Genomic DNA, 27819 nt, shown 5'->3' with positions numbered 1-27819 from the left:
ACCTGATGTCTGGGTTACTGTATACATTTTCCAACATAATAATATATACCATTGTGGACACAGTTATACATTACATTAAGCCTTTTACATTGACAGGAGTCTTTCGATGCATGAAAGTCATGTTTCGGGATAAAGAAAATAGTGGCATTGTAACATCCCTCAAAACACCTTAAATAATTTGCATTGCAGTCACAGCCCAAGCCGAGATCTGGACTCGTACTCAAAGCGTGTGAAGCAGTCATCTCTGCCTGCTGGTCGCTAGGCTAAGCAAGAAAGCGCGCTGTCGCAAGAGGGGGAACGCTCCCTTTGACAGATATTAACCCATTTCTTCAATGGATACGCGTCATCTCCCTTCCTCTAACATCTCTCACTATTACTCATGAGTACACTCAATATGGCCATTGTGCATAACGGCCATGGTAACAGTTCTGTTGTTGTTTGTGGTTGTTGTGTGGTTGTTGTTTACCTGGTAGACGGCCTGCTCACACTGCTTGTCCTTCTGGGCCTTCTTCTCCATCTCCTCGCGCTGCTTGATGTCGTAGATGAGGGTGAAGAGGTCGCGCAGGTCAACGATCAGGGGCTCTGCCTGTCAGGGAGGGAGGGAGGGATGTGAAGGAAGAGGGGCACACACCTTCATCTTCCAGACGACACACACGTAGTTCACCCACACACTTACGTCGCAATCCCAACTACACAGTGCTGCAAATATCTAAAAGGATAAAAGCAGAGTCCTTCCTATTGGACAATCTTTCAACTGTGTTACAAACGGTTGCTCCCTTGTTGCAACACTATGTGTTGCATTTGAAACGTGTTGATTGATGGTAACTTTGGCTGTAACGCTCTTTCTGACTACTACACCTCATTAGGATCTCAGGTCCTGGACTCACCGACTGGCCGGACTTGATGGCCACGAACCGGTGGTGTCCCTCCTTCCCGCAGACGTAGCCGAAGGCCCGGTGGTCCCGGGTATCCTTGGCGATATAGGAGATCTCATGCACCGAGTGGTGATGCAGCAGAACCTGAACACACAGGGAGGAAGTGACATAAGTTGGAGTTAGGAAGTGATGTAGTAGATCTGCGAAACAGGGAAGAGGAAGTGACAGGTCAGGACGAGGAAATGGACCATACAAAATGGAGGGGGCTTAGAGACCCATGTTGGATACTGTAGGGTTAAGGTCCTGATTTTATAGTTAATTCGATTCGGGAGTTTTTTCAGACAGGTGACCTGTCTAGGAAAACTCCTGGCTCTACACTATACATTTCTAATGAATTTCATGAATTCTTGAAAGAATGTTTTGTTTCAAAATGAGGGAGTGAACCGGGAATTCACGGTAAGTAGGCTACAGCTTCTTACTAATTCTAATACTACGGCAATATTGTGCTCCAGATTCACCGCAGCAGAGAATGAGGGAAAGCAAATGTAAATGCATTAGTCTTTCTTTGTCTAACTGTTGACAGGGAATAGTCTTGACAAGAATAACTACCACTTATGCCATTCTTCCCTTTTTCCTCCTCATTTCCAGCTCTCACATGTCTCAGTGGGATAGGAGGCGCAACGCATTTACTGCTTGAACAACGGCCGATTAGGGTGTGGATGTCCGTGTGTGTATATGCGTGCTTGTGCGTGTGTATGTGCACAGATCAGACAACCCTTTTTCACTTATTTGGAAGATTTCTCTAACCTGTGGGTAATGATATTGTTGTGTATTGTGCAATATGCAAAAAGATGCATCGTCAACAGAGCGTGGGCAGCCCTGAACACCTGGTTCAAAAGTACAACTGACACACACACACACACACACACGCACACACACACACACACACATGCTCAAAGTAGTTGGGATGTCACTCATCTTCTCCCACCTGCTGCTCCACTAACAGCGTTGATAAGCTTTGAGCAACGGGGATGAGCTTCTAAGAAATTAAACCCGGGCTTATTCAGTGGGGTGCACTGATAAGAATGTGGCAGAGAGAAATGGAACATACTAGAGCTGACAATATTCTATAGTCTAGTTGACAGTAAACAGTGTCTTGTCTGCATGACACATTTCTATCCGAATGTTCTGCAATGCCTCGTCCTGCTGAAAGAGCCCTATATTTTACCATTACGATTGTTGGGTAAATTAAGTGCTGCTGGGAGAATCAGTTTATAAAATGAAAGGGCATTAGGGGGACGATGATTCTCAAACAAAATTACAGAAGCCGCATGTGGTGATGAGCGTCAGAGGGTAGGGCTCACACACACACGTGCACACACACACACACACACACACACACACACACACACACTAACACTACGGGGCTCGATGAGGGGTATTATCTAGTTGTTGTTGATAAATGACAGGGCTTGTGGAGAATAACGGGTGGCACCACTATCCAACGAAAATAAAAATGGAAGTCATCAAATATCCAACCATGAGTTGTCTTGTGGAACGGGGTCTATATACAGTATTGCGTAATGCATTTTTTTCCCTTTAATGACAGTTGAAGTGGAGCTATGGGACAATTAGGCTAGCAGTTAGCAATGATGATGATTAGGGGTGGAACTGTGGGCTAATTAGCCTAGTGGATAGTGGTGATGAACGGGGGGGGGGGGGGGGGGGGGGGGGGGTTGTGTGGGGGACAGCAGGTCTCTGGGCCCCCAGGGGAGGTGATGAGGGGGAAGGGGATAACATCATATCACTCATATACACACTGTCATTATAACAGACAGGTCTTTATCATCCGACAGTAGCCATCATACAGCAGGCCAGGCCCAGGTTAAGTCAAAGCAGTTTACTCATTCTACATTCCACATCGACCCTTAGCCCCTACTCCCTAGACACTGATGTTACTATATCTACTGTCATGACGTGCCCTTGGGGGGTAGGGGGGGGGGGGGATCATAGCCCCCCGCCCCTCTCTCACTCTCTCTCCACAGTTTAATGATGGTCATAAATACCTGCAGGAAAACTCTCTCTCTCACTCTCAGAAATTAACTTGAAATCCCTTTGTTACCACAGAGAAAGGCAGTACGGTAACATCAAAAGGTTGAATAATTAAACAGTATTTCTGTATTCCAGACATTTGGAATGGTCCGGTGGGTATTTAAAGAACAATCCTGTGGAATTTGTTAAGAATTTGTGATGTAACTAAAGACGGTAGGACAACATAACTGTATCTCTGAATGTATATATTTCCCAGTCGTCAGGGTCACATCCAAATGTGGGGGAACGTATATGAATATACAGTGGGGAGAACAAGTATTTGACACACTGCCGATTTGGCAGGTTTTCCTACTTACAAAGCATGTAGAGGTCGTAGGTGATCAAATACTTATGTCATGCAATAAAATGCAAATTAATTACTTAAAAATCATACAATGTGATTTTCTGGATTTTTGTTTTAGATTCCGTCTCTCACAGTTGAAGTGTACCTATGATAAAAATGACAGACATGCTTTGTAAGTAGGAAAACCTGCAGAATCGGCAGTGTATCAAATACTTCTCCCCACTGTATATGAAACTATTTGTGAGAAGATGTAATGTGATGTTAGCCTTCTAAAATGTTATTTTTATTTTTTGAATTTTACCTTTATTTAACTAGGCAAGTCAGTTAAGAACAAATTCTTATTTTCAATGACGGCCTAAATGAGAGAATTGTTTTTCATATGAAGTCTAAACCAAGTCAGTGGCCACGCTCACATGAGCACAGACATTACATCGGCGTCATGGAACGCCCCCTTTTGCCAGAAGTGTTTAAAACCCACTTCCGACAAAATGTACGTTAGAACAGTTACGCGCAGCACCAGCTGAATACGTTACAAATGGTTAAGAAATCTACCACTCTATAGACCAAGCAGACTAAGGTGTGAACTGGACGTCACGAATGGTTAAGCAATCTACAAAACTAAAGACTACACATTCAGTCTGCAGCTGTTTAAGTACTTTAGTCTGGTAAACGCGACTGATCGAACGACCGAATGGTACTCTGAAAGATCCATTCGGGAGAACATTTCCCTATTGAACGACCATTGGTACACCTGATGTATCCATTTGAACAACTATGAAAGACTTTGATCTCTGGTGGACAAACCAGAGACTTTCTGTCGACTGACTCTCCAGCAGACGGACCGGCGATCACAGAGAGAGACAACAAAGGCCTACACTCATAAATATGTCAATTGCAATTCCTTTCAAATGAGCGGCTGTTCATGTGCAAAGTATTATTAGCATTTCCATGAGCATAGTTATTGTGTGTACAATATTGGAGTTCTTTGTCTTTTCTCCTGCTCTTTCTTACTTGCCCCTCCCTTTTAATTATGTGTAACAAGCCATCATGTCGGTTTAGTCCACTAGGGACTTTTTATTGTATCATGTTAGTAACCAATGTATAACCTATCCTGTGTGTGTTTATGTACTTCTGTGTGATTATTTAATTAGTTAGTAAATACATAATTTAGCCAATTGGTATATCGCTGATTCATCATTTATGCTAGGATTCGTGCAGATATCCAAGAGTTTGCGACAATCAGAATATGACTGATGAGGTAATAATACATTAATAAGTGACTCTAATCAATAAGATATGAAAATATCTGAAGAGAGTTAAATTCAGGAAATAGTAACTCTTTAAACAACATTTTCCTGTGGTGCCCGACTTCCTAGTTAATTAATATTTACGTGAATAGTTGAATCACGTAATAATTACACCTAGAGAATTGATTTGATAATATAACAGTCTTCACATTAATGATAGTCCAAAAGACACGACACTACACAGGATAATAGATCTAAGGATTACATGGGTGGAAGCAATGTTGCGACATTTCCACCTAGCCAATTAGAAGGCTTGATGACATTTTTACCATAATGTAGAGCATCCTTCCACTCTGAGTGAAATGTCACATCCTTATGTTATAAAATAGATTTTTACCAAGACAAATAATGATTCTTCATGTTCTGAATCATTCAGTGAGGTCTTTCTCTAGCATGTCATTAACATTATATCCAAGAAGTCAGATTTCGTAACAAAATACATCCGATAATAAGTACTGGGCTCTGTTGACAGAGCAGTGCCGCTTTCTCGTAGCAACTTGAGGATTGTACATGTTTTGGTGGTCAATGCAAAGTCGTTTCCGCGGGTCGCAAAAATCTAAACTAGCATGATACGAGCCAAATTAAATGTAAGAGGGTTCCAAAGTAAAAAAAGTTTGCTCTACGCTCAGCTCTCCGTTGACATTTCACATAGGCTACACTTGTTTTTGTGAGAAATCTTTTATTTTTTTATTTTTTAAATAACAGGGATTTTGCATTTATATGAAAAGCGCATACTAAAGTATGAAAACATTACATGTCATGTCGCAAAATCGATATTAATCTTCCCTCCATATTGTTTTATGTAATATTCCACGGCGGTAGCCTATTTTCCTGATTTTTTACTACTTCTTTCCTCTGGCCTCCATTTGGATGATTGGTTTTCTTAGAGGAGTATCTCTTTTACCCATTGGTCAAAAGATGCGTTTTTGATTGGACACCCTACACAATGTTTATTTCTATCTGCTTTTGTCGTATTCGTTTGGCATTTCAACTGCACCATATGCCAGGTAGGCGCACAAGATGGCTGCTCTTTTTCTACATGACTGCGATTGGACTTGAATGTCCTATAAAGGTTCAGTGCCGCTGGGGCTGAGGCCTGGCTGCGTAACTCAGCTCAGCCGATGGGCAGGCCTGGCGGCGCGGCTACGCAGTGGAGCCCCCATCACTCACTCACCCCTGATCTCTCGTCGTAAATCTTGATCCCCCCGAAGGAGATGGTCAGGAAGACTCTCTGCTTGTGCTCTCCTTTGGAGCGCGCCGACGTAGCCATTCCCTGGAGGAGAGGAAGATACACAGGGCGATGAAGGGAAATCGCTCAGCACGAAAGACAGCAGCGTACCGCCGACTCACGACTCAGGTAAATATGACAGGGGGGGGGGGGGGGAGGGGGAAGAGGGAAGGGAAGAGGGTGGCAGCTGTTACATAAGGTGCAATAGGACAGAACGTTCTTTCATGTTGCTCCTTTTGAACCTTCCTTCTCTCAACACTTCAGTGTTTTTCTTTTACACCACAGTCTTTTATTGTTTCGTATTTGAGAGGCTGGTTTCTTAAGTAGGCTGCTGCTGCCTGCACCTCGTGACACAAGCCGCCAAACTACAATGTAGCGAGTTTGAGTTGTGCTGACTGAAGGTATTCTGCTGACCGACCATAACCTACACCTCGCTGAGGCACTTCCGTCACGTCTTGCTGACTGAACAACCACAGAGCCTTTGAAGTAGATGTTCCCATGCATCTTAGCTGCTTTTCCCCCTTACAAAAACAATTATCATTTCCTGCATGTTCCTCAGACTTATACCGAGGCACGACCCTCCCTCGCTAACGCACGCCTGACATGTCTTTCATGTAACGAAGCTGTGTGAGAAGAGAAAGAAGACAGAAGCTCATTGTGAACGCTGAACACGTCTGAGAACCCTGGAACCCCATTCACGTTGAGGAGGGTTGAGCGAGCGACCCTGTACACTACCAGTACACTATATCCCCCCCTCCCCTCTCCTCTCTTCAACCTCAGCATAAGCTCGGCGCCTCAGCCCTTAATACAGAGACGCTTTGAAAACATCAACCATCAAACTCTCTCCCTCCCCATTCTCCAGAGTGGGAAACAAAGAGCGATCCAATGAATAGTGGAGAGAGGGGAGTCTATGGCTGTCGTCAATCGACAATCGGCTTCTCCATTTGGTGGATTAAGTCCTCAAGCTTAGAGAGGCAGTTCGATAGAGACCCCTTCCCCTCCTCTATTCCATTCCTCCATCCCCCTCCTCTGCCTGTCTAGATAACAGCATGCCTGTATTGACATAAGAGCATTGACTGTAACTAGCAGAGACTGCTGGATATGGGAGTCATAGGCAGGTCACTGTTCAAATGTCACAGCGTGGATCTACAAGACTCCTGCTTGTTGTGTTATTGGACATGTGGAGCAACTCACACTACATCTGATTTGAGAGGATCAGAGCAGGAAATGGATTTGCCTGTTGGCTGTGCGGGAATGCCACTATGTCTCCAGCATGGTTTAAATCGTCCAGAAGAGATGTAATATAACTGGGCACAAACTGGTTGAATCAACGCTGTTTCAATGTATTTTGTCAACGTATTGTGACGTGAATACCACCACCCTCTCCTAAGTTCAAGGCACTGCCCTCGTTATCAGACGCTCACACGTGCGCACGCACACCTTGAGCTTCATCATGGAGTCCTGGCACAGCTTGTCCCCACGCGCCGCTGTCACCTCATCAATCCCAATCAGCTTGGCCTTGTAGCGCACGCCATCACCACGGAAACGCTTAATCAGCCCCGCCTCACTGCGGTCCTGACCTGCAGAGGGAGAGAGAGATACGGACAGGACGAGAGAGAGGGGGGAGGGGCGGTACAGAGAGAGAGGGAGAGAGAGAAGGACAGGGAGGGGGGGGGGGGGGTACAGAGATAGGGAGGGGGGGTACAGAGAGAGGGAGGGGGGATATAGAGGGAGAGAGGGGGGGTACAGCAGGAGAGAGAGAGAAGGACAGAGAGAGAGAGAGGGAGGGGGTACAGAGAGAGGGGGGGGGGGTACAGAGGGAGGGAGAGCGAGTGAGAGAGGAGAAGAGAGTTCATTCTGCTGAAATGATAAATTACAGGTACTGTAGCAGGGACATGTCAGTTCAACTGATTTTAGTAGCTCAGAGGTGTGTGTGTCTGTGTCTATGTCTGGGCATACGAAGGTAGAGGGGTAGTGTAGGTGGGGAAAATACATATTTATGGAATATTAATATCAAATGTCTCAGGAGAAAACTAGAGCATCATCCTTCATCATCCTGTCTCCCTAACGAAGGCTATGACGCCGAAACACATCAGGGGCTTCTTAGAATCTGGTCTCCTGAACAACATGCCACAGCAACAAAGCACTTTTTATATCATGAAGAGGGTCTTGATCCTCCTTGTTTTCTGACTGAGTGAAAAAAAATACATTTGAAATAGAAAAAAATAAAATCTAAGGACTAATATGCCAAATTCTAAATAGCCCACTGTACTGTAGGGCTAAACCACATCAGATAACAACTTGACAACTGAACAATCCAGAACCACCTATCCCAGCAGGACATTCCGGGGGGCAGGGGGTCACTGCACCCCCCCCCCCCCCCCCCCCCCCCCCCCCCCCCCTCTGTTCCCATGGGAGCTTTTGGCTGGTGATAAACAGCATGAAAGGTTGCTATTGAGAGGAATCATCTCGGTCCAGCGCACGCCCACAATCCCATAAGCCCCCTATGGGTGATGGATGGATGGGAAAAGAGGAGGGAGAGAGGGAAGACAGAGGCAGAGGGGGAGAGAGTGAGGTGTGGGAGATGGAGGAAATATCTTTGTCTGACTTGCGACAGGCTCTTTTGGTACACACACAGATGTATATGTGGACACCCCTTGAAATTAGTAGATTCGGCTATTTCAGCCACACCCGTTGCTGATAGGTGTATACAATCGAGCACACAGCCATGCGATCTCCATAGACAAACATTGGCAGTAGAATGGCCTTACTGAAGAGCTCAGTGACTTTCAATGCGGAATCGTCATAGGATGCCACCTTTCCAACAAGTAATTTCCTCAAATTTCAGCCACGCTAGAGCTGTCCTAGTCAACTGTAAGTGCTGTTATTGTGAAGTGGAAACCTCTTGGCTCATCCATAAAGTGGTAGGCCACACAAGCTCACAGAATGGGACCGCATAGTGCTGAACCGCGTAGTGCATAAAAATCATCTGTCCTTGGTTGCAACACTCACTACCGAGGTCCAAACTGTTTCTGTAAGAAAAGTCAGCACAAGAACTGTTCGTTGGGAGCTTCATGAAATGGGTTTTCATGGCTGAGCAGCCACACACAAGCCTAAGATCACCATGCTCAATACCAAGCGTCGGCTGGAGTGATGTAAAGCTCGCCGCCATTGGACTCTGGAGCAGTGGAAATGCATTCTCCGGAGTGATGAATCACGTTTCACCATCTGGCAGTCCGACGGACGAATTTGGGTTTGGCGGATGCCAGGAGACCGCTACCTGGCCCAATGCACAGTACCAACTGCAAAGTTTGGTGGAGGAGGAATAATGGTCTGGCGCTGTTTTCCATGATTAGGCCTCTTAGTTCTAGTGAAGGCAAATCTAGACAATTCTGTGCTTCCAACTTTGTGTCAACAGTTTGAGGAAGGCCCTTTCCTGCTTCAGCATGACAATGCCCCAATGCACATAGCAAGGTCCATACAGAAATGGTTTGTCGAGATCGGTGTGGAAGAACTTGACTGGCATGCACAGAGCCCTGACCTCAACCCCATAGAACACCTTTGGGATGAATTGGAACGCAGACTGCGAGCCAGGCCTAATCACCCAACATCAGTGCCCAACCACACAAATGCTCCTGTGGCTGAATGGAAGCAAGTCCCCTCAGCAATGTTCCAACATCTGGTGTAAAGCCTTCGCAGAAGAGTGGATGGAGGCTGTTGTAGCAGCAAAGGGGGGACCAACTCCATATTAATGCCCATGACTTTGGAATGAGATGTTCTTTTTTTATTATTATTTTATTATTTTAATTTTTTCTTTTACCCCTTTTTCTCCCCAATTTCGTGGTATCCAATTGTTAGTAGCTACTATCTTGTCTCATCGCTACAACTCCAGTACGAGTTCGGGAGAGACGAAGGTTGAAAGTCATGAGTCCTCCGATACACAACCCAACAAAGCCGCACTGCTTCTTAACACAGCACGCCTCCAACCCGGAAGCCAGCCGCACCAATGTGTCGGCGGAAACACTACACTTGGTGACCTGGTTAGCTCGCACTGCGCCCGGTCCGCCACAGGGGTCGCTGGTGCGCGATGAGACAAGGATATCCCTACCGGCTAACCCCTCCCTAACCCGGACTACGCTAGGCCAATTGTGCGTCGCCCCACGGACTTCCCGGTCGCGGCCGGTTACGACAGAGCCTGGGCGCAAACCCAGAGTCTCTGGTGGCACAGCTGGCGCTGCAGTACAGCGCCCTTAACCACTGCGCCACCCGGGAGGCCTGGAATGAGATGTTCGACGAGCAGGTGTCCACTTACTTTTGGTCATGTAGTGTACGTCCGGTCTCTCTGTCGGTCTCTCCTGTCATCATCCTCCCCCACCTAACCATCGCCTCGACACCGAAATGTTTCTCATTTGGTCTTGCCCTCCGCGTTTTGATTATGTCGGCCCAAACCATCCACTTGTCTGTGTCTGTGAGTAACCTGTCTCTACATAACCTGTAGGTGGTTTGTCAGTGTTAACCATCTGTCGCTGCTGACACACACACACACACACACACACACACACACACACACACACACACACATGAACACACACACACACACACACGAACACACACACACACACACACACACACACACACAGGGATAGTGGTATTTCAAATCAAGGTCGGTGGCACCTTGGAGAGTTTAGACTATTTCAGGCCCCGCTTTGCCTCACTATTATAGGTCACGGGACTATACAGTACATCGCATCAGTCAGCAGGGCATTTTAAACGGGTTGCGTGGCTACGGCCTGTGCAACAGAAGCAGGACAGCCTTTACTATCCCGAACAAACAAAAAACGTCTAGCTGCACACTAAGACCATATTACACCAAAATGAGCTCATTCCACCGCTGAAAACAGATGCCGTCCACATGCCATATCTTACAGAAATGTCATTTGAGTTTCCCCTCCTCTCGCTGAATATTTCAGTGAAATAGTATGTCAGTGTTTATATTGCCTGGGGAAGTAGAAATAAAAATAGGATGAGAAAAAAGGTCAAATGAAATGGCCTCTGCGAATGAAGGTGGAGAGCCTTTCGTCATCTTGGAGACGGCCCGGCTCATAGTAATACCTGGAACGGTATTCATGGAATGGTATCGACCACATCAAACACAGGGTTCCCATGTGATTGATAGAATCCCATCCACTCCATTCCAGCCATTAATATGAGCCGCCCCCTCAGCGGCCTCCCGTGATGCACAGTCGCTCACTAATTCATGAGGGCTCAACTCTCTAAAGGGGGGAGCGGGCTTGAAGATGCTTAAGTCATTAAACTCTCCAAGTAGGTGAACGTCACATCTAATTCTTGTTTCCTCTGCTAGAGGATAGGCCTAGAAAATGAGGCTCATATAGTCACTGAGCGTTGGGAGACCGGTCTAGTGCGCTATCAGCTGGCATACATGATCTATAACTACAAGGGAGAAACCACACAACACAGGTTTTTTTTTGTGTGTGTGCGGTTCACTTGAAAGCTCATCCCTTCCCTATATTCGTTCTTCACAAAATGTGTTTTGACTGTACCATATCGTCACCTCAAATCTATTCACATTACCCACACTGCGGGTCATGTTGAATTGGTATTATAGCGTGCATCTTGATGTATTCCATCATACACTTTTAACATACTGAATGCTGCATCATAAAACAGCATCGTAAAGAATCATATCATATGTCATCCATCGTCAAGTCTTACCAAAATATATTGTACTACTACAGTACTGTTTCATTTGAGCCCCCCCCCCCCCATCTGTCTCCCCTAAGCAGATTGCTGCTTTACACTGTACTCTATGCCAACTGTGTAATCACACTTGACGAGAAATTTAGTAGATTTATGTAAAGATCCACAAAAACCCCAAGCAGCCCTCCCTGCATAGGAAACGCTAGCATTGCCAGAGTCTCTAGGTACGGCATGGTAACCCCTGCAGTATATGCTCAGGGTTCACATCGCGGTGAGCGCACTACAATAGACTTGAGAACCAACCGCTGCAGGGAATGAGGATGTTGATTGCGTGATGTTTCCAGCTTTGGGAAGAAGCACGATGTGACTCACATCCTCTTGGCTCCTGGAAGAGTTTACAAAAAGGTTGAGCAAGTCCCTATGCCCTATTCTGGTTTTTTTTTTAAGTCTCAGATTCTAAATTTGCAGAGTAGCTTGCTAGCCTAGCCACATGAAAGTATAGCAGGCACTGCCAGAAACCTGTTTTTGTAATAGTTCAACTGTAAACATAGGTTTCTGGAGCAATTCAGACTAAAGCACTCAAGTTACCCACCTGAGACGAAAATACCTCAACCTACTGAGAGGACGATTACCGCTAGCCCTGCTCCATACCAGTTCGGAAATAGAGTCAGTGGACTCGCTAGCCGTGAGAAGATAGCCTCAGTAAAATGGGGACGAGGAAAGGACAGATGGCATGATGGCACCAGATGGAGAGTCATAAGTGGCCCTCCAGATACGAGACGTTGGCAACAGAAACTTTGGTTCGGGAGCCCAGCACCTAAGGAAGCTTAACCTTTGAACTTTACAGAGGCTGTTACCCATCTACAGTATCTATGCATCAGTGTCTATTTATAACATGAATGTATACGTGTGCAATATGAATGTTTGCATTTCTACAATATGTTTCTATGTATGTATGCATCCACACATGCAGCCATTCATCCATCCATCTGTCTTTTCGTCTGTCTGTTCACTCAGCTTTAGACAGTCTCACAGAATGTTCTCCTGTCATGTCTCTGCTTCTAGTCTTCTGAGGCTGGGTGTGAAGGCCTGTCTAGAGTAGACTAGGGCAAGTCTGGCTCCACCATCTGCCACCCCTTCCCTTTACCTTCCCTTCCTTTCCATCCCCTGCGTGTGTGGATGAAGTAACATTCACAAGCCTCATCACACACGTCTCACACACACACACACACACGTCTCACACACACACACACGTCACACACACGTCACACACACACACACGTCACACACACGTCACACACATGTCACACACACACACACACACACATCACACACACACACACGTCACACACACACATTTATTTAACTATATACACACATTCCCTGACCCAATGCACACAGACTTGGAATTAGAATACAACATTAGGGCAGAGTCCCGATTCTCCACCCTTCTCCCACTTGCACACTTTCTCGCATAGATTTAACAACGGTGGAAACTCCCCCCAGCCAATGCTTCCACGGATGCTTTTAAATCCATGAGGGTGGAGTGCGCAGGTGCACACCTCTGGAGAACGGTGGAGAATGGAGACGTGGCCTGGGTCTACACCGTGTAGCAGTGAACACATTGCAGACGAGACGGCGGGGTGCCTCTTGAATGAATCGCTAAACCAATTAGTGAGTTAGCGAAGGGGCATTTTGCACATCAACAATGCAGTGGATAGTACACTGATCACATTAGTTACACAAACGTATCGATGTGCTTTAGCTGGGTAGTCATGGTCAAATGACTCTTTAGCAGGGGGCAAATGACAGAATCATTACGGCGACGATTACAACAGTATGATCATGTGCCCCCAAATTTGATACTCTTTCAAGATAAATATGTAGAATATAGATGATATTCTTGACAGGACGAATCTGGGTTTGGCGGATACCAGGAGAATGCTACCTGCCCCAATGATAGTGCCAACTGTAACGTTTGGTGGAGGAATAATGGTCTGGGGGTTTTTCATGGTTTTGGACTAGGCCCCTAAGTTCCAGTGAAGGGAAATCTTAACGCTACAGCATACAGTGGCATTCTAGAAGATTCTGTGCTTCCAACTTTGCGGCAACAGTTTGGGGAAGGCCCTTTCCTGTTTCAGCATTACAATGCACCCGTGCACAAAGAGAGGTCCATACAGAAATGGTTTGTCGAGATCAGTGTGGAAGAACTTGACTGGCCTGCACAGAGCCCTGACCTCAACCCCATCGAACACCTTTGGGATGAATTGGAACACCGACTGCGAGCCAGGCCCAATCACCCAACATCAGTGCCCGACCTCACTAATGCTCTAGTGGCTGAATGGAAGCAAGTCCTTGCAGCAATGTTCCAACATCTTCCCAGAAGAATGAAGGCTGTTTAAGCAGCTAACGGGGGCCCAACTCCATATTAATGCCCATGATTTTGGAATGAGGTGTTTGACGAGCAGGTGTCCACATACTTTTGGACATGTGGTGTATATTGAATTTGACAAAATGTCAGTGCATGACACCTCTGAGCAGCCGACAATGGTATTGTCAGACTTCTGATGATACATTGGTTAACTAGAGGGAGTTTAAGGTGGCACCATTGCCCAACTGTGATTGGAAATAGAAGATACACCGGAGCTGAAATGCAAGCGACCATAATGGTATTTCATTTCTAGGACATCTCAACCCTGCCAGGTCAATACACATGAGAGAGGTTACTGACTGTAGATTTATGCTTTTTCTTTTTTAAGTGAGTCATTTTTGTTGTTGTTGCTCAGATTACAGTTGGTGAGAAACTGTTGCTATGGAGATTGAGTGAAGTGATGCCACGGATGGGCAGAGGGGAGGCTTGCTTTTACCATCTCAGGCAAACACATACGCACACTGCAGTAAGGGTTAGATTTGTTTAATGTCTGGTCTGGCTATAGAGAACACCAGGGATCGAAATTCCTCAAACAAAAAGGCTCACACCTAAAAGGCTAAAAGGATTTGCCCTCTATTGTGCGTAGTTTGTACATCTTTTCATTCTTAAATATTATGACTTTTTTATTTTTTTAACAACGAAAATCATTGGGAGAAATTACAGGAAGGCAATAACCAAATCGCAGGAAAGAAATAACCAAATTGCCACTGAAAACACTTACATTAGCCTACTCTATAACCACCTAGACAAACGAACGCAGGCTTTGTCTTAAACTCTGCCATCCATCCATCCATCCATCTAGGCCCTGCAAATACACCTTGAGAGGGTCCCTCACCCAACCCCAGTGAGTCACCTCTCTGAGCCCAGCGCTGTCTGACAGTGTGTATCAATCTCCATGCTAACCCCATTTGCATTTCTATGAATCTAAATGGCCTATCCAGTGATAGCTACAACTGCCCTGCAGCAGCACAGCTGATTAACATGCTAAAGCCTGCGCTGATAGCCTCTCCAGTCTCTCTCCGCCAATGGCCCTGTGCATCGCATGGCCACGTGCATAATAGACCTTCTCGCTCCCCTCATCCACTTAACTCAAATCCTACAGCCCGGCCATTTATCTGGTGTGATCCGACGGACGGAGCCAGTGAGACGGCCACAGAGGACCTGGCCCCAGAACCCTGCTGCTGACGCCTCTGTTCTAGGAGAAGCCAGATTTACTGTAACGCCGGAGTGGCTTTATTTATGGCCGCAGAGATGGGAGGGAGGGATGAAAAGAGAGAAAGGGAGGGACAGAGAGAGACAAGCATGAGCCATTTCTCTTACTTTCTTTCTCTCCTTCTGTGCCTCATTTGCTCTCTCTCACTCCTTCTCTCCCTCTACTCTCTCTTTACTCTCCCTCTCAGCCAATTCAATCCCATTTCAATCTCACTGTGATTTTTCCGAGGCTGCCTTGTCCTATTACATCACTTATGCTGTTGATCAAAGCGACAGGGTGTGCGTTCCCCCGTCCATGACACCTAAATCATGACACTACCAGCCCCCAGGCTCCAGCCAATAGCTGCTCTAGATCTGCTGCATCTGGATGAATCCCTGGGTGGAGCAGCACAGTCGTGCTCTCTCTCTCTCTCTCTCTTTCTGGCTCTCTCGCTGTGTCTGTCGCTGCCTCGCTCCCTCTGGCTGTCTCTCTTTCTCCCCCCCTCTCCCCCTCTCCGTCCGTCCGTCCGTCTCTCTCTCTCTCTCTCTCTCTCTCTCTTTCTGTCTCTCTCTCTTTCTGGCCCTCTCTCTCTCTTTCTGGCTCTCTCGCTGTGTCTGTCGCTGTCTCGCTCCCTCTGGCTGTCTCTCTTTCTCTCCGTCCGTCCGTCTCTCTCTCTCTCTCTCTCTCTCTCTGTGTCTGTCGCTGTCTCGCTCCCTCTGGCTGTCTCTCTTTCTCTCCCCCTCTCCCCCTCTCCATCTGTCTGTCTGTCTGTCTCTCTCTCTCGGGCGTTATTGGCATGGGAAACATGTGTTAACATTGCCAAAGCAAGTGAGGTAGATAATATACAAAAGTGAAATAAACAATAAAAATTAACAGTAAACATTACACATACAGATATGGGAGTTTATCAAAATTTGATTTGTTTTTGAATTCTTTGTGGATCTGTGTAATCTGAGGGAAATATGTCTCTCTAATATGGTCATACATTGGGCAGGAGGTTAGGAAGTGCAGCTCAGTTTCCACCTCATTTTGTGGACAGTGAGCACTTGAGAGCCATGTCTGTCTACGGTGGCCTTTCTCAATAGCAAGGCTATGCTCACTAAGTCTGTACATAGTCAAAGCTTTCCTTCAGTTTGAGTCAGTCACAGTGGTCAGGTATTCTGCCACTGTGTACTCTCTGTTTAGGGCCAAATATTTTTTGTTAATTCTTTCCAATGTGTCAAGTAGTTATCTTTTTGTTTTCTCATAATTTGGTTGGGTCTAATTGTGCTGCTGTCCTGGGGCTCTGTGGGGTGTGTTTGTGTTTGTGTACAGAGCCCCATGACCAGCTTGCTTAGGGGACTCTTCTCCAGGTTAATCTCTCTGTAGGTGATGGCTTTGTTATGGAAGGTTTGGGAATCGCTTCCTTTTAGGTGGTTGTAGAATTTAACGGCTCTTTTCTGGATTTTGATAATTAGTGGGTATCGGCCTAATTCTGCTCTGCATGCATTATTTGGTGTTCTACGTTGTACACAGAGGATATTTTTGCAGAATTCTGCATGCAGAGTCTCAATTTGGTGTTTGTCCCATTTTGTGAAGTATTGGTTGGTGAGCGGACCCCAGACATCACAACCATAAAGGGCAATGGGCTCTATGACTGATTCAAGTATTTTTAGCCAGATCCTAATTGGTATGTTGAAATGTATGTTCCTTTTGCCCTTCTTGCCTTGTCTCTCAGATCGTTCACAGCTTTGTGGAAGGTACCTGTGGCACTGATGTTTAGGCCAAGGTATGTATAGTTTTTTGTGTGCTCTAGGGCAACAGTGTCTAGATGGAATTTGTATTTGTGGTCCTGGTGACTGGACCTTTTTTGCGCAAATTCGTTGATATATGTTGAAGAGGGTGGGGCTTAAGCTGCATCCCTGTTTCACCCCACGACCCTGTGTGAAGAAATGTGTGTGTTTTTTGCCTATTTTAACAGCACACTTGTTGTTTGTGTACATTGATTTTATAATGTTGTATGTTTTACCCACAACACCACTTTCCATCAATTTGTATAGCAGACCCACATGCCAAATTGAGTCGAAGGCTTTTTTGAAATCAACAAAGCATGAGAAGACTTTGCCTTTGTTTTGGTTTGTTTGGTGGTCAATTAGGGTGTGCAGGGTGAATACATGGTCTGTTCTACGGTAATTTGGTAAAAAGCCAATTTGACATTTGCTCAGTACATTGTTATCATTGAGAAAATGTACGAGTCTGCTGTTAATAATAATGCAGAGGATTTCCCCAAGGTTACTGTTGACGCATATTCCACGGTAGTTATTCGGGTCAAATTTGTCTCCACTTTTGTGGATTGGGGTGATCAGTCCTTGTTTCCAAATATTGGGGAAGATGCCAGAGCTAAGGATGATGTTAAAGAGTTTTAGTATAGCCAATTGGAATTTGTTGTCTGTATATTTGATCATTTCATTAAGGATAACATCAACACCACAGGCCTTTTTGGGTTGGAGAGTTTTTATTTTGTCCTGTAACTCATACAAGGTAATTGGAGAATCCAGTGGGCTCTGGTAGTCTTTAATAATTTATTCTAAGATTTGTATTTGATCATGTATATGTTTTTGCTCTTTATTCTTTGTTATAGAGCCAAAAAGATTGGAGGAGTGGTTTACCCATACATCTCCATTTTGGATAGATAATTATTTGTGTTGTTGTTTGTTTAGTGTTTTCCAATTTTCCAAGAAGTGGTTGGAGTCTATGGATTCTTCAATTACATTGAGCTGATTTCTGACGTGCTGTTCCTTCTTTTTCCATAGTGTATTTCTGTATTGTTTTAGTGATTCACCATAGTGAAGGCGTAGACTCAGGTTTTCCGAGTCTCTATGTTTTTGGTTGGACAGGTTTCTCAATTTCTTTCTTAGATTTTTGCATTCTTCATCAAACCATTTGTCATTGTTGTTCATTTTCTTCGGTTTTCTATTTAAGATTTTTAGATTTGATAGGGAATCTGAGAGGTCAAATATACTGTTAAGATTTTCTACTGCCAAGTTTACACCTTCACTATTACAGTGAAACCTTTTGTCCAGGAAATTGTCTAGAAGGGATTGAATTTGTTGTTGCCTAATTGTTTTTTGGTAGGTTTCCAAACAGCATTCCTTCCATCTATAGCATGTCTTAATGTTACTCAGTTCCTTTGGCTTTGATGCCTCAATTGAGTATTGCTCTGTTCAAGTACTGTGATTTTGCTGTGGTCTGATAGGGGTGTCAGTGGGCTGACTGTGAACGCTCTGAGAGACTCTGGGTTGAGGTCAGTGATAAAGTAGTCTATAGTACTACTGCCAAGAGATGAGCTATAGGTGTACCTACCATAGGAGTCCCCTCGAAGCCTACCATTGACTATGTACAGACCCAGCGTGCGACAGAGCTGCAGGAGTTGTGACCTGTTTTTGTTGGTTATGTTGTCATAGTTGTGCCTAGGGGGGCATATGTGGGAGGGAATGCTGTCACCTGCAGGCAGGTGTTTGTCCCCCTGTGTGCTGAGGGTGTCAGGTTCCTGTCCGGTTCTGGCATTTAGGTCGCCACAGACTGGTACATGTCCCTGGGCCTGGAAATAATTTATTTCCCCCTCCAGGATGGAGAAGCTGTCTTCATTAAAGTATGGGGATTCTAGTGGGGGGGATATAGGTAGCACACAGGAGGACATTTTTCTCTGTTAAGATAATTTCCTTTTGAATTTCTAGCCAAATGTAAAATGTTCCTGTTTTGATTAATTTAATGGCGTGAGTTAGGTCTGCTCTATACCAAATTAGCATACCCCCTGAGTCCCTTCCCTGTTTCACACCTGGTAGTTTGGTGGATGGGACTACCAGCTCTCTGTAACCTAGAGGGCAACCAGTGGGCCCGTCTCCTCTATACCAGGTTTTTTGAAGGATGACAATGTCTGTATTACCAATTTCTCTCTCTCACATTCTCCCTCTGTCTATTTCTCTCTCTCTCTCTCTCTCTCTCTCTCTCTCTCTCTGGCTGTCTCTCTCTCACTCTCTCTGGCTGTCTCTCTCTTTCTCTGTGTCTGTCACTGTGTCTCTATCTCTCTTTCTCTGTCTCTCTCGCTTCCTCTATGTATCTCTCTGTTTCTCTTTGTCACATTCTCTGTTTATTTCTCTCTCTCTCTCCCCCTTTCCCTGTGTCTGTCACTGTCTCTCTCTCTTTTTCTGTCTCTCTCCCTTCTTCTATGTATCTCTTTCTCCCTCTCTCTGTCTGTCACTCTGTCTCTATCTCTCTTCCTTCCTCTATGTACAGTGGGGCAAAAAAGTATTTAGTCAGCTACCAATTGTGCAAGTTCTCCCACTTAAAAAGATGAGAGAGGCCTGTAATTTGCATCATAGGTACACTTCAACTATGACAGACAAAATGAGAAAAAAATTCCAGAAAATCACATTGTAGGAATTTTAATTAATTTATTTGCAAATTATGGTGGTAAATAAGTATTTGGTCAATAACAAAAGTTTATCTCAATACTTTGTTATATACCCTTTGTTGGCAATGACAGAGGTCAAACGTTTTCTGTAAGTCTTCACAAGGTTTTCACACACTGTTGCTGGTATTTTGGCCCATTCCTCCATGCAGATCTCCTCTAGAGCAGTGATGTTTTGGGGCTGTTGCTGGGCAACACGGACTTTCAACTCCCTCCAAAGATTTTCTATGGGGTTGAGATCTGGAGACTGGCTAGGCCACTCCAGGACCTTGAAATGCTTCTTACGAAGCCACTCCTTCGTTGCCCGGGCAGTGTGTTTGGGATCATTGTCATGCTGAAAGACCCAGCCACGTTTCATCTTCAATGCCCTTGCTGATGGAAGGAGGTTTTCACTCAATCTCACGATACATGGCCCCATTCATTCTTTCCTTTACACGGATCAGTCGTCCTGGTCCCTTTGCAGAAAAACAGCCCCAAAGCATGATGTTTCCACCCCCATGCTTCACAGTAGGTATGGTGTTCTTTGGATGCAACTCAGCATTCTTTGTCCTCCAAACACAACGAGTTGAGTTTTTACCAAAAAGTTATATTTTGGTTTCATCTGACCATATGACATTCTCCCAATCTTCTTCTGGATCATCCAAATGCTCTCTAGCAAACTTCAGACGGCCTGGACATGTACTGGCTTAAGCAGGGGGACACGTCTGGCACTGCAGGATTTTAGTCCCTGGAGGCGGTGGCGTAGTGTGTTACTGATGGTAGGCTTTGTTACTTTGGTCCCAGCTCTCTGCAGGTTATTCACTAGGTCCCCCCGTGTGGTTCTGGGATTTTTGCTCACCGTTCTTGTGATCATTTTGACCCCACGGGGTGAGATCTTGCGTGGAGCCCCAGATCGAGGGAGATTATCAGTGGTCTTGTATGTCTTCCATTTCCTAATAATTGCTCCCACAGTTGATTTCTTCAAACCAAGCTGCTTACCTATTGCAGATTCAGTCTTCCCAGCCTGGTGCAGGTCTACAATTTTGTTTATGGTGTCCTTTGACAGCTCTTTGGTCTTGGCCATAGTGGAGTTTGGAGTGTGACTGTTTGAGGTTGTGGACAGGTGTCTTTTATACTGATAACAAGTTCAAACAGGTGCCATTAATACAGGTAACGAGTGGAGGACAGAGGAGCCTCTTAAAGAAGAAGTTACAGGTCTGTGAGAGCCAGAAATCTTGCTTTTTTGTAGGTGACCAAATACTTATTTTCCACCTTAATTTGCAAATAAATTCATTAAAAATCCCACAATGTGATTTTCTGGAATTTTTTTCCCTCATTTTGTCTGTCATAGTTGAAGTGTACCTATGATGAACATTACAGGCCTCTCTCATCTTTTTAAGTGGGAGAACTTGCACAATTGGTGGCTGACTAAATATTTTTTTGCCCCACTGTATCTCTATGTCTCTCTTTCTCTCTCTCACATTCTCTCTGTCTATTTATCTCTCTCTCTCTCTCTCTCTCTCTTCTCGCTCTCTCCCAATCTCTCTCTGGCTGTCTCTCTCCCTCTGTCTCTCTTTGTCTCTCTGTGACTGAAGGCTGACTGAAGGTTTCTCTGGATATTCATGCTCTTGAGTGACATCATTTCTGCATTGGTCATCGTTGGTAAAAAAAAAAACAATTTTAGGAAAAAAACAAAACAGCCCATGCTGTGATAATATGTTTACTTGCCTTTTATGGTGCTATAATTATATTATCAACAAATGGCCCAGACATATAAAAGAGGGTTAACTATGTTAGGGTATATTAATAGCTGTAGTTAGTATTTATTGGGCCATTGTGTAACAATTAATTGACATCACTTTTCATTAGATAACAAGTTGTATGTTTTGATGGAGGTAGTTGATGTGAGGCATGTATTTAATGTTTTCAGAGTCTTAATGTATTTTGACCAACGTGTTTCAGTTTGGGGCAAGGTGTCCATTGTTTTGAAAAGGTGAATTCTGTTTGGACAAATGTGCTCAAGCAATGGAGAAAAAAAATGCAATACAGACAGAAGCTTGTCTCTGGTTGCTGGCAAACATACAAGCTTCTATCTTTTCATTTCGTCTAGAAATGTGTGTGTGGGTGATTGTGATGTGGTGTGTATTCTGTGAGAATACGGTGTACTTTGTGTGGGTTGGTGAAATGTGTAACGCACGTACAGTACCCTGTGTATGCTCCAGTTTGTAGTGATGATGGGTTAGAATTGTATCAAATAGAATAACTGTATTTGTGTGTTCACATGAGTGGGGGGCGTTTGCATAGCATAAATTACATCCACGTAGTTCTGTGTTTGTATCTAGAATGTTTACCTTTAGTCCTCCTGGACTCCCGTCTCAGAGTGCTGGTTTTGACACCTGCTTGGAGCTCCGAGCTGGCTGACTCTCCTCCGGCTGATGACATCCTCCCGGGTCCTTCCTGTCCTCAGTCCTCCTCACAGAAGATCCACCATGGGGTTATCACTCCTCTCCTACCTCCTATGGTCTCCTATCCCCCTACTCCAGGTCTAGGATGGAGCACACTATCCCTATACCGCCTATGGACTACTCCCCTGTCCCCTAATCCAGGATGGTTATCACACACCCCCAACCTCCTATGGACTGGCCCACTACCTCACTGCACCCTACCCACTGTCCCCTACTCCAAGTCTAAGACGGAACCCACTATTCCCTATACTCCAGGTCTAAGATGGAGCCCACTATTCCCTATACTCCAGATCTAAGATGGAGCCCAATATTCACCATGCTCCAGGTCTAAGATGAAGTCCACTATTCCCTATACTCCAAGTCTAAGATGGAGCCCACTATTCCCTATACTCCAAGTCTAAGATGGAGCTCTCCTCCATGCCCTTTGTGGGAAGTGTGAATGGTATTTAGTGAAGAAAGCCATGGAGTTCCGATCTCTCTCAGTGTAGGCTCATCCTGGGAATGTCTGAGTGATCTCTCAGAGCTGATGAAGGGGCAGATCTTGGAGTGGCCCTCTGGAATGCTTTAGACTAGTTCTAACATGGCGGCTAAAATGTCCCTCAAAGAAGGTCAAGTATTACATGGTCCCTCTATTGCTCTTTAGTGTAGTTCCCACCTAGTGATTGGTGAATACTTCCTCCCAAAGGGAACACATGGGTTGTGGTGGTACTGTTATATTCTTTAGGCCAGGTTGAGTAGGGCTATGCCTCTTGGGTGGGATACTTCAGAGATTGTCCTCATGTTGTACATCACTGTCCCTCCTTCGAGTAGCACTGGAAGTCTAAGAGACAGGGAAGACATTTAGCATTAGCTAGCGTGTGTGTATTAGCCACTGGTAAGTAACACGACAAAACACATTCCCGCATTAGTCTTCATTATAATGAGTTAAAACGTGAACATGGCTGATACCAATTCATCACTAAACTAGGTAGTCATTATCTTGTCTAGCTATCACAGTTTGGGTTATGTTTAGATCGTCAAGGTTATTTCCATTCCTCAAGGGACATTCTGTGATTTTCCTGAAAAACGAATCCCAGATTGAAGCTGAAAGCAAACAATACTGCATTACAAACGTTTACACCCCACATAGGGTCAGTGCCAGTGGAGGCTGGTGGGAGGAGGTACAGGAAGACGGACTCATTGTAGTGGCTGGAATGGACTAAACGGAACGGTATCATACACATCAAAGATACCGGAAAACACATGTTAGACTCCCTTCCATTCATTCCATTCCAGCCAGTACAATGAGTCCGTCTTCCTCCCACCAGCCTTAACTGGTCAGTGCTTTTTATAATGTGCTATTTACTATAGAGGAAAGGGAAGGAGGCTGCAAACAGAGCAGATTCATTTCTAGGGCAGAACTGTGGAGAGAGAGGATCTTGGCATTAGGAGCGCTGAATTGGAACACAAAAACACACACAAAACACACGCACAAACACATACACGCACACACACTTTGAATTGGAAGCCCCAGCGCTTTTAATGCCCTTGAATTATCCACTTCTAACATAGGGGCCGTGCCAAGGCAAAAGCTGGCACAGAGAACAGCAATGTGGTTGGCATGGTGATGGTTCATTGTTGGAAGAGTAGACCTCAACTCCACTGTGTCTGTCCTCAAAAAGAGCAGCCCTGCTCAGTTGTTCATATGGCATTGTGCACATGTGTGTGCTCTGACATTGTGTGACATTGTACTTTTGTATGTGTGGGTGTGTGCGAACGAGAGAGTGGGTGTGATATAGATATAGAGACAGAGAGAGACAAACCAAGAGAGACAGAGAGAGAGACAGCGAGAGATAAATGGAGAGAGACAGAGAGAGACAGAGAGAGACAAACCAAGAGAGACAGAGAGAGAGACAGCGAGAGATAAATTGAGAGAGAGAGAGCGATAGACAGAGAGAGACAAACCAAGAGAGACAGAGAGAGAGAGACAGCGAGAGACAAACTGAGAGAGAGAGCGATAGACAGAGAGAGACAAACCAAGAGAGACAGGGAGAGAGAGAGACAGTGAGAGATAAACTGAGAGAGAGGGACAGAGAGAGACAAACCGAGAGAGACAGAGAGAGAGACAGCGAGACATAAACTGAGAGAGAGAGGGATAGACAGAGAGAGATAAATCGAGACAGGAGAGAGAGACAGAGAGAGAGAGCGAGAGAGAGACAGAGAGAGGGACAGAGAAAGAGAGACAGAGACAAACCGAGACAGACAGAGACCGTGAGAGACAAACCGAGAGAGAGACAGAGAGAGAGAGAGAAATAAACTGAGAGAGAGAGGGACAGAGAGAGACAAACCGAGAGAGACAGCGAGAGAGAGAGAGAGACAGCAACCTTGGGACAATCCTATGCATTATCATTAACAGCAGACTCATACATTTCCTCAGTGAAAACAATTTGGCATGAGGGTCTGCTAAACAAATTGATGGAAAGTGGTGTTGGGGCAAAAACATACAACATTATAAAATCCATGTACACAAACAAGTGTGCGGTTAAAATAGGCACGAGTCCAACACTATCATTAAGTTTGCAGACGATACAACAGTGGTAGGCCTGATCACCGACAACAACGAGACAGCCTATAGGGAGGAGGTCAGAGACCTGGCCGGGTGGTGCCAGAATAACAACCTATCCCTCAACGTAACCAAGACTAAGGGAATTATTGTGGACAGGAAATGGAGGACCGAGCATGCCCCCATTCTCATCGACCGGGCTGTAGTGGAGCAGGTTGAGAGCTTCAAGTTCCTTGGTGTCCACATCAACAACAAACTAGAATGGTCCAAACACACCAAGAAAGTCGTGAAGAGAGCACAACAAAGCCTATTTCCCCCCCAGGAAACTAAAAAGATTTGGCATGGGTACTAAGATCCTAAAAAGGTTCTACAGCTGCAACATCGAGAGCATCCTGACTGGTTGCATCACTGCCTGGTACGGCAATTGCTCGGCCTCAGACCGCAAGGCACTACAGAGGGTAGTGTGTACAGCCCAGTACATCACTGGGGCTAAGCTGCCTGCCATCCAGGCCCTAAAAATTGTCAAAGATCCCAGCCACCCCAGTCGTAGACTGTTCTCGCTACAACCGCATGGCAAGCGGTACCGGAGTGCCACGTCTAGGATAAAATGGATTCTCAACAGTTTTTACCCCCAAGCCATAAGACTCCTGAACAGGTAATCAAATGGCTACCTGGACTATTTGCATTGTGTGCCCCCCAACCCCTCTTTTACGCTGCTGCTACCCTCTGTTTATCATATATGCATAGTCTAACCACAAGGGTAGCTGACAAGGTACAAATCTGTCGTTCTGCCCCTGAACAGGCAGTTAACCCACTGTTCCTAGGCCGTCATTGAAAATAAGAATTTGTTCTTAACTGACTTGCCTAGTTAAATAAAGGTAAACCATGGCCGACCAACCAGTGCTCCCGCACATTGGCTAACCGGGCTATCTGCATTGTGTCCCGCCACCCACCAACCCCTCTTTTACGCTACTGCTACTCTCTGTTCATCATATATGCATAGTCACTTTAACCATATCTACATGTACATACTACCTCAATCAGTCTGACTAACTGGTGTCTGTATGCAACCTCGCATAGCCTGTCTTTTTACTGTTGTTTTATTTCTTTACTTACCTATTGTTCACCTAATACCTTTTTTGAATTATTGGTTAGAGCCTGTAAGTAAGCATTTCACTGTAAGGTCTACCTGTTGTATTCGGTGCACGTGACAAATAAACTTTGATTTGAAATAGGCAAAAAACACACATTTCTTCCCACAGGGCCGTGGGGTGAGACAGGGATGCAGCTTAAGCCCCACCCTCTTCACCATATATATCAACGAATTGGCGAGGGCACAAGAACAGTCTGCAGCACCTGGCCTCACCCTACTATAATCTGAAGTTAAATGTCTACAGTTTGCTGATGATCTGGTGCTTCTTTCTCCAAAGAAGGAGGGCCTACAGCAGCACCTAGATCTTCTGCACAGATTCTGACAGACCTGGGCCCTGACAGTAAATCTCAGTAAGACCAAAATAATGGTGTTCCAAAAAAGGTCCAGTCGCCAGAACCACAAATACAAATTCCATCTAGACACCGTTGCCCTAGAACACACAAAAGAAGCTTTGGCCTAAACATCATCGCCACAGGTAACATCCACAAAGCTGTGAACGATCTGAAAGACAAGACAAGAAGGGCATTCTATGCCATCAAAAGGAACAGAAAATTCGACGTACCAATTAGGATCTGGCTAAAAATTCTTGAATCTATAAACGATTCAAGAATTTTTAGCCAGATCCTAATTGGTATGTCGAATTTTCTGTTCCTTTTGATGGCATAGAATGCGTGTGTGTTTTTGCAGTTATAGAACCCATTGTGAGGTCTGGGGTCCGCTCACCAACCAATAATTCACAAAATGGAAAAAACACCAAATTGAGACTCCGCATGCAGAATTCTGAAAAGATATCCTCAGTGTACAACGTAAAACACCAAATAATGCATGCAGAGCAGAATTAGGCAGACACCCGCTAATTACCACGTTAAATTCTACAACCACCTAAAAGGAAGCGATTCCCAAACCTTCCATAACAAAGCCATCACCTACAGAGAGATGAACCTGGAGAAGAGTCCCCTAAGCAAGCTGGTCCCGGGGCTCTGTTCACAAATACAAACAGACCCCACAGAGCCCCAGGACAGCAACACAATTAGACCCAACCAAATCATGAGAAAACAAAAAGATAATTACACATGGGAAAGAATTAACAAAAAAACAGAGCAAACTAGAATGCTATTTGGCCCTAAACAGAGAGTATACAGCTTTGACTATGTACAGACTCAGTGAGCATAGCCTTGCTATTGAGAAAGGTCGCCGTAGGTAGGCCTGGCTCTCAAGAGAAGACAGGCTTACTGCACACTGCCCACAAAATAAGGTGGAGACTGAGCTGCACTTCCTAACCTGCCAAATGTATGACTATATTAGTTACACATATTTCCCTCAGATTATATAGATCCACAAAGAATTTGAAAACAAACCCGATTTTGATAAACTCCCATATCTACTGGGTGAGAACTGTTTCCACAAGAAAAGGGCAACCAGTGAAGAACAAACACCAGTGTAAATACAACCTATATTTATGTTTATTTATTTTCCCTTTTGTACTTTAATCATTTGCACATCGTTACAACACTGTATATAGACATAATATAACGTTTGTAATGTCTTTATTATTGGGAAACTTCAATGAGTGTATTGTTTTCTGTTCATTTTTATTGTTAATTTCACTTTTGTATATTATCTACTTCACTTGCCTTGGCAATGTTAACATGTGTTTCCCATGCCAATAAAGCCCCTTGAATTGAAGTGAAATTGAATTGAGAGAGAGAGACAGGGAGAGATAAATCGAGAGAGACAGAGAGAGAGAGAGAGATGAACAAAGAGAGATAGAGAGAGATAGATGGAGACAGAGATAGAGAGACAGAGAGAGATAAACCGAGAGACAGAGAGAGAGAGAGATAAACCAAGAGAGACAGAGAGAGGGACAGAGAGAGATAAACCGAGAGAAACAGAGAGAGATAGACAGAGACAGAGAGAGAGAGATAAACCAAGAGACAGGGAGAGATAGACCGAGAGAGAGATAAACCAAGAGAGAGAGAGAGATAAACCAAGAGAGACAGAGAGAGATATACCGAGAGAGACAGAGAGAGAGAGAGAGAGAGAGGGAGAGAGACAGACAGAGAGAGAAACTTCCTATCCAGGAT

General features: G+C 44.9%; 1 protein-coding gene across 4 annotated transcripts in view; it reads right to left on the bottom strand.

Annotated features, from left to right (window-relative positions):
- LOC149970721 (disabled homolog 1-like) overlaps positions 1 to 27819 on the bottom strand; it is a 76602-nt gene that overhangs the window by 10393 nt on the left and 38390 nt on the right. For all 4 annotated transcript variants that reach the window (XM_090225385.1, XM_090225386.1, XM_090225387.1 and 1 more), the window contains exons 2-6: positions 21927 to 22860; positions 7246 to 7385; positions 5752 to 5850; positions 888 to 1019; positions 467 to 586 (exon numbers count right to left, since the gene is read on the bottom strand). In XM_090225385.1, the coding sequence (XP_090081511.1) occupies positions 467 to 586; positions 888 to 1019; positions 5752 to 5850; positions 7246 to 7385; positions 21927 to 22017 (582 nt within the window). In that variant the 5' untranslated portion in view covers positions 22018 to 22860. The remainder of the gene's footprint in view (positions 1 to 466; positions 587 to 887; positions 1020 to 5751; positions 5851 to 7245; positions 7386 to 21926; positions 22861 to 27819) is intronic.

The sequence above is a fragment of the Oncorhynchus mykiss genome, chromosome 28 (assembly GCF_057628025.1).
Source record: "Oncorhynchus mykiss isolate SJ-2025 chromosome 28, ASM5762802v1, whole genome shotgun sequence".
Taxonomy (NCBI): Eukaryota; Metazoa; Chordata; class Actinopteri; order Salmoniformes; family Salmonidae; genus Oncorhynchus; species Oncorhynchus mykiss.
This window is presented reverse-complemented; position numbering and strand designations above follow the sequence as displayed.